The sequence below is a fragment of the Wasmannia auropunctata genome, unplaced genomic scaffold (assembly GCF_000956235.1).
Source record: "Wasmannia auropunctata unplaced genomic scaffold, wasmannia.A_1.0 LD334214.1, whole genome shotgun sequence".
Classification (NCBI taxonomy): Eukaryota; Metazoa; Arthropoda; class Insecta; order Hymenoptera; family Formicidae; genus Wasmannia; species Wasmannia auropunctata.
In genome coordinates this window covers 1-7,452 of record NW_012028676.1, presented here as the reverse complement: position 1 = coordinate 7,452, position 7,452 = coordinate 1, and the positions used below count along the sequence as shown (strand labels likewise).

The window sequence follows — 7,452 nt, the reverse complement described above, 5'->3', positions numbered from 1 at the left end:
GCTGTAAACTGCATTTGCATGCGATTTTTAATTCGCGCCATAAAACTTGTCAAATTTCGTAAAAATTTTGAGATTCGTCGGGTCTCTTTTTCTATCCGTGTAATTCCATGAAAGTTCAGTAGAAAGGATCGTTTTCTAAAGTCGATTTGGAAAGTAGAGATTTCAAGCTGTAAAATGCTTTTTTTAAACATCTCGATACAATCATTTTTGACGTTACACTCTCTTGAATTTTGCTTATTTTTGGAGGCTAGAGTAAGTGATGCTTTAACTTTGTTGAGAAGTGTATTTAAAAATAAATTTCTTTTTTAGTATTATTAAATCCATTAATATTGTTATCTTTTATTTACTTTATTTTATCTTTCAAATCCTTGGTTACTATACCAGGATAAAACATACTTAGTACAATTTATTCATTTCTAAAGTTATATCTTTTTAAACTAATACTTAAATGTATTACTAAAATTTGTTTATTCTTTATCTGTTTTTGAATCTACGTTATCGATATTTTACACATATTGACTTAAAAAATGTATTCAATTTAAAAATATAGTATCAAAATTACAGACTCTAATGTGGCGGAAAAGATAATCAAAAATAACAATAGTAACTTAGGGTTAAATTATGACGTGAGATTGTTTGAAGCAATATGATAAATATAGCAAATAATTATTTTTATTTATGAAATAAAATCATAGTGTTATTTATTAGGTATTTAAAGAAAATAGTAATTATATTTGTGTAAATACATATATTTATTACAAATTAATATTTTCTCCTGTACATACATAGAATTAAAAATATTTATCGATTTTGATTTACATTCATATATATGATAACACAAAAATGTTCATTTAATATATCTTTAATCCTAATATTCCTAATATTTTCAAGAAATTAACTAAAAAATTTATTTAAAACTTTATATAAATGGTACTTTGTCAAATTGCTACTGTCATTTAAAAAAAAATGCAAACTGTATTTACAAACTGTAATGTTAAATATAACATCTTGCTTTGCATATAAAGCTTTTAATGATTAATATTACATTTAATCACACTTAACATAAATATTTATTTTAATGTCAAATTGGAGTAACTACACTTGTAATCATTAAAGTAATATTTTATTAATATTATAAAATATATTATATTATATATTATAAAATATATTATAAAATAATATTTGATAAAAATAATACTTTTTAAATTGCTGTAATGCATTTGTACTTTTTAAAATAAAATTTGTATTTCTTTAAAATAAAATTTTTTTAATTAAAATGAAACAAATATTTTGCATTATTAATACATTTAAAATTAAATATAATTATTGTAAACTTTACGTTCACGTTTGTTTTTAATTTCATAACTTTTTTAAATACTTTTATTAAAATAAAAAGTTTTGTTTTAATTGTACGTTCATAATTGAAAAGTAACAATAAATTTCAATGTCTGATAGAAATAAATGTAAAGTACCTATATTCATTTATTTTTGTCTGCTTATTCATAAAGTTCTTCTTACTACTTTGATAAAAATGAAATATTATTTATTATTGATATTTGTTTCCTGAGAAATATTCTGGATTTTTTTTTGCGAATTTGAGTATGCAACCAAGTTTTGATAGCTGCTGAATTACGATTTTGCAAAAGAGTATTGCGTATTTTGGATGTTATTTCGTTGAAAGATGGTAAAACATGCTTGTTGATATATTCGCCAAACAATGAAAAAGCAAGTTCTTTTTCTTCCATGGTCCATCGTGGTTTTACTATTTTTTCATTAGGTTGAGCTGAAAATATGAATCACATTTAAAATATATTATTGCAATATCACACGTAAACTGCAGAATAATTTTGTAATTATAATAAAAAAATAAGTGATTAAATCTTATAATTATAATTGAAAAATGAATGGTTAAATATGTACATGTATTTGTTGAAAGATAAGAGTTGATACAATATAACTTGCTCTGTTAATTAGTGCATGCTTCAAAAATTTAGTCTTAACATTCGTAGATATACTGCAAAATAACTTAACGTAGTTAGTCAGTGGCAACAGAGAGGAAAAGTTGCTAATGTGCCATTTTATTTTAAATTGTGTTTCTTAACGAAAATAGAGTCAATAATTCAATTTTAACATAAAACTATAGAAATACAATAAAACAAAGGCAATCAGAATTGCGGATTACGGTGCGTAGTTTTATGTAATCAAATTCCACATAAGTACAAATCTTTAGTCTCTTTAAATCCGTATATTCGGTCTTCTTCAAGCTTTTCTCAATGAACAAAATTGATATAATCGTTTAAACACATTGTACATATTGATTCCGTGATTCTTATGCTGCGTAAAGAATTAACTTATCTCTTATGCAGCGTAAGAATCATGGAATCAATATGTGGAATATGTTGAAACGATTGTATCAATTTTGTTCGTTAAGGGGTTATATCTACCTGAAAAAAAATTTTTTGCCAATTTTTTTTTTTGACCTAAATTACGTAAAAACATGTTAAAAATGATGTAAGACGTGATTTATTGTCGAAAAAAGTTTTTAAGTGCCCGAAAACGACGAATTTTTGAAACAACTCCAAACGCGCGAAAATGACAAATTGAGTTTCGAAGCGAAAAATCAAGTTTCGAAGCCGCCAAAATCAGCCGTCGCGCAGCAAAATCGGCCAAAAAGCCTGAAGAAGACCGAAACATAAGGATTTGAAGATACTAAGAATTTGTACTTATGATGGAATTTGAATACATGAAATTTATCACGCACCACAATTCACACTTTTTATTCTGATTACCTTTTTTATTGTATTTCTTAAACAATTAAACAAACTAAAAATAAAACTTTCAAAATGTAAATATAAACTAGAAATTATCTTCTCAGAAAAAAAATTAGATCTGCCGAGATATAACTATATTTAATTCATTAAATTTGACAAATCTGCAAATTGTTTTTATTTGGCTATTAAAAGATACAACTAGATATAATTATTTATTGTATATAGAGTTTATAATAATTCTTATTCTAGTTGATAATCTTTTCTGTAAATCTCTAAAAAATTTGTTATTGTAATCTATTACATAATCATTAAATTAAGGATTTTTAAATTTTTAATTATTATAGATAATTATTTATAGATTTGTAATGTATTAAATAATTTCTGTAATTAATCTATTTTGTAGTTTTCATTTTTATTTTAGATATTAGACGACTAAATTAATAAATAAAAATACTTTTATACTAAAATAAATAACATCTTTTGTTTATAAAGAATGGTAATTGATTATAAATTCTTTGTTTATAAAAAATATTTGTCTTTTGTAAATTATACCTTTATTACATAATTTATTTTTATTTGATCATATTAAAGATATTTAATTGAATATCTTTCTATATATATATATACTATATAATGTTGTACTTGTGCCTGTCCGGCGTGTCGTTGGGGCTGAAGCCGCCGTGCGGTATCAATCGCGACATTAGAAGATCGACTCTTGTCAATGTGGAGATTTATCCAAAGCTATCAAGCTTGACGGACGCACTTCTTAACATATATTTGTAACGCATTAAGAAATATTGAAAGAAAGTTGTTCAATTCAGTTACATTTATGTCCTCTTCCTTTTTCGCGTGCGCGAGTGCTCTATGAGTGTGCGTTTTCCGCAAGTAACATTAACAGGTGTGAGCGTAACATTTTGAGGATACCGTCACTCACGGAGCACTCGCGCGCACGATAACGGAAGGGAACACAAATGTAATTGGACTAAACAACTTTCTTTCAATACTTCTCAATGTGTTACAAATATATGTCAAAAAAGCACGTCTGTCAAGCTTGACAGCTTTGGATCAATTTCTACGTTGACAAGAGACAATCTTCTAATGTCATTATGGATACCGCGCGACGATTTCAGCCCGAGCGATACGCCAAACAAGCACGGATACAATAAATAAATTCACGTTTATATATTTAAATATCATTAGACGAATATTATCGAACAATTAAACATGATATCGTCAAACCTGAATAGTTTTCAATCAAACTCAATCTCAGTTTGACTTATATCTGGAATACGATCAAATATAATGTACTTTGAATCGTATTTGAGTATATGGTTATATCTGAAAGATATAAGTCAAATCTGGACTGTTTCGATAAAATACAATTACATATTGTTAGATCTGAGTAGACGCCAAATTTGAAATGGTTAGATCTGAACCGTCGAAGACCAAGTATGACCTCAGGTATGATTAATGAAATATAAAAAATATACTTAGCGGTAAAAATATACGCGATAGCGTCCCCTGATACGTATATGAACATGCTCTATACAAACATGAAACGTACTTGAACATATCTAATTAGATAATTTGATCTAATCATAACTAATTCTTTTACCAAGGTTCTATTACATGATATAACAGTTTTTAAAATATTGATCCAAATTTTGCAATAAGTAAATTTTTCGTAAAAAAAAAAAAATAAACATCTGACAAAATAAATTCCAAAACGACATAGTAATTAGTAACATGCTACATTTTTCTTTATTTTTGAATCATAAATTATTTATATAAAATACAAGTTAATGTAAGTATATGCAGTTTCCTAAAAACATTTTTTTATATAAAACGTTTTTTGTCAATTTATACAAATATCTTATGTTGTTCCACAAGACGCAACATTTAGCGCGACAATATGTAAAAATTACATTAAGTTACTCAACAGATAGATCTCCTAATGCTATGTCTTTATTTTGTCCTACACGTTTTTTTACAATTTTGTAATCTTATCACACACATAACAGGTGTGCCAGTTTATACGTATCCCGATTTTATTTAAAACCATATTATGAGAAAAATAAGAAAAAGAAAAAGATAAATAACATTTCCGAACGATACAAATATGTAAAATAATTTAATATTATCTAATAATAAAAAAAATAAGTAAATAAAAGAAATTGCAGTTTATATCTAATAATTATTATATAGCTATTATAATAATATTTTACTTCTTTAATTATCTAAACAAAATATGTTTTTATCAGTATTAATAAAAAGTGTAATGTTTAATTTCCGAGAAATAAGGGACTATAGTTTTAGGAGATCTTTATCGGTATTTGTGATATTCCTTTACTAAGAAGTTAGTTTTTAATAAAATTCAACTAATCTGTTAAATATTCATAGATAATTTATGACATATAATTGTAAATTGTAAGAGAAGAAACAGTAGAAAAAGTCAAATTTATAAATTTTATTTTTCTTTTATAATTTATTGTTTTAATATATGTATAATATTAATAAATCCGTAAATATCTGTTTTGCACAATATTTTTGGCTAATAATATTACATATGTATGTAAATATATTATGTATATTGACTGTTGTATACTAATGTATAAAACTTTTAAGAAAATAAAAATATATTTAAGGAAGGTCTAAAGTCTTTTCAGTTTTTTAGTTATGATAAAAACTAAAAAAATCTTTTTCTACTATTCTGTTTTTTATTAAAAGTGTAAGAGTAATTTATTGATAATGTTATTAAAATGCTTAAATATTAGATAACATATAAATAATGCTAACTTACTAAATTGTATTTTTTTAGATCGTTTATCTGATTTGGATAAAGTGCCTTTTGAACATTTTCTTTTTTTTGCATTTGTTTGTTTCAATGTATTTTCGTTAGAAGTATCTGCGAATGGCAATAAAATTTCATTCTCTGAGTCTTCATCTTCAGTAGTTTCAAGTATCTCATTTTCGTTTGAATTAGTACAGATATATCCTGCAAAAAAAATTATAATTGCATATTTGTGTATATCTACATATTTTTAAGGTCAGACTACATTTAATTATTTATAATACAGTTATATAATAAAGTGTAAATATAAAATACATTATTATACTACATATTTAATTACATATTTAAGAAAATTTATATTTCATCTATATATTCTGTTAATATATTTCCTATTTCTTGATTTTTACTTTGATTTTTGTTTATAGACGTATCGGATGTATTATCTGTCGTATTATTTTCTGTTACAGAACTATCTGTAGTATTATGTACAGATGTATTTCCAGCTCTTTCTAAAATTTTGGACATGTCTAAAATATCAATTTTTGCAACAGGTTGTCTGTAAATTTGTTTATGAATATCTTGATGATGACCCATAAAATTAGCAACATGAGATACTTCATTTTCAGATAAATTAAGAGATAGGCATTTTGTAGCTATGTGTTTACATAAAGTGGTGCCACGTAAAGCTCTGTCGTTCTTTGCTCCACATACAGCAGATTGTTCACGCATTAACTTGCATGCTTTAAGATATTTAGATCTATTATTATTGTTATTTGGAATTCTAAATAGATAAGGATTTGTGGAAGATACTCCTGCCATTTTTCGATATTTCAAAATAGTTTCTATTGCATCTATCATTTTTGAATTTAATAAAACGGGAACAGTCCGATTTAATTTTCCACGAATTGTAAAGCGTATATATTTTTTAGCTGCTTCTTTTTCTGATGCTGGTAATTTTTTATATTCTTCATCATTGTCTGTCACTTTAATTGAATTCTTATAATCACTTATTAAAGTTCTTTCGATTTCCCCTGCTCGTCGACGATTAAAAACTTGTATAATAATTAATGTTGTTTCCGCGAGTAATCTCCAGGCCTTCAATGAAAAATTATTTTGTAATATTTTCATGTTAGATATTCTGTTGTTTTCTAAATACTGATTCAATTTTGTTATATCTGATGATCGCAGAAGTTCAACTTTTTTTTCTCTTTTTCTTTTAGATTGTGTTTCTGCAACAGTTTTGCTTACAATATTATCATATTCTGCATCTAATAGTTTTTGAAAATCTTCTGTCATTTTTTGTTTTTCAGCATTATGTTCCTTGATACATTCACTAATTAAAATCTTACACAGCTTTTTCAGTACTGTTCCTAAACTTGAAGCATTAAATGGTGTATCATATAGTTGTGTTTCTTCATTATATTTAGCAATGATGTTCACTGCTTGTATAGCAGTATCATAATATTTTGGATCAAATAAGATTTCTAGTTCGTTTATTTGTGGTTCAATTTGTCTCAATATTTGTAAATATCGACCAAGAAGTCGTAACTGCGCACGTATATAGTCTTCTTGATGTTCTAACCTGTGTTTTTGACAAAGATGATTGCCATATAATATTATCAATAAATCGTATCTTATTATATTACGAATATCATCTTGTTTCAGTATCGGAATTATTTTTGTTCTTAATCTGGTACAGGCTCGGTTATGGACTGATTTTGCAGCACTTTGTGCAAGTTGCAGTATGTGCCGAGATGTATCTTTCTTTTTAGCACAGAAACGGAAATGATGTCTAAGATTATTTTTTACATAATGTCCTCCACATTTAGGACAAGGTAAAAAATTAGATCCCATTTGCTTTGCTTTATTGTTAGACCTTCTTACAACAAT

The 7,452-nt window shown here is 25.7% G+C and overlaps 1 protein-coding gene across 1 annotated transcript in view; it reads right to left on the bottom strand.

The window, feature by feature from the left end:
• Positions 1-7,416, bottom strand: part of LOC105459051 — a 10,114-nt gene extending 2,698 nt beyond the window's left edge. The window contains exons 1-3 of the mRNA XM_011704723.1: positions 5,970-7,416; positions 5,572-5,766; positions 1,634-1,783 (exon numbers count right to left, since the gene is read on the bottom strand). Of these exons, the coding sequence (XP_011703025.1) occupies positions 1,634-1,783; positions 5,572-5,766; positions 5,970-7,416 (1,792 nt within the window). The remainder of the gene's footprint in view (positions 1-1,633; positions 1,784-5,571; positions 5,767-5,969) is intronic.
• Between the last annotated feature and the right edge of the window lie 36 nt (positions 7,417-7,452).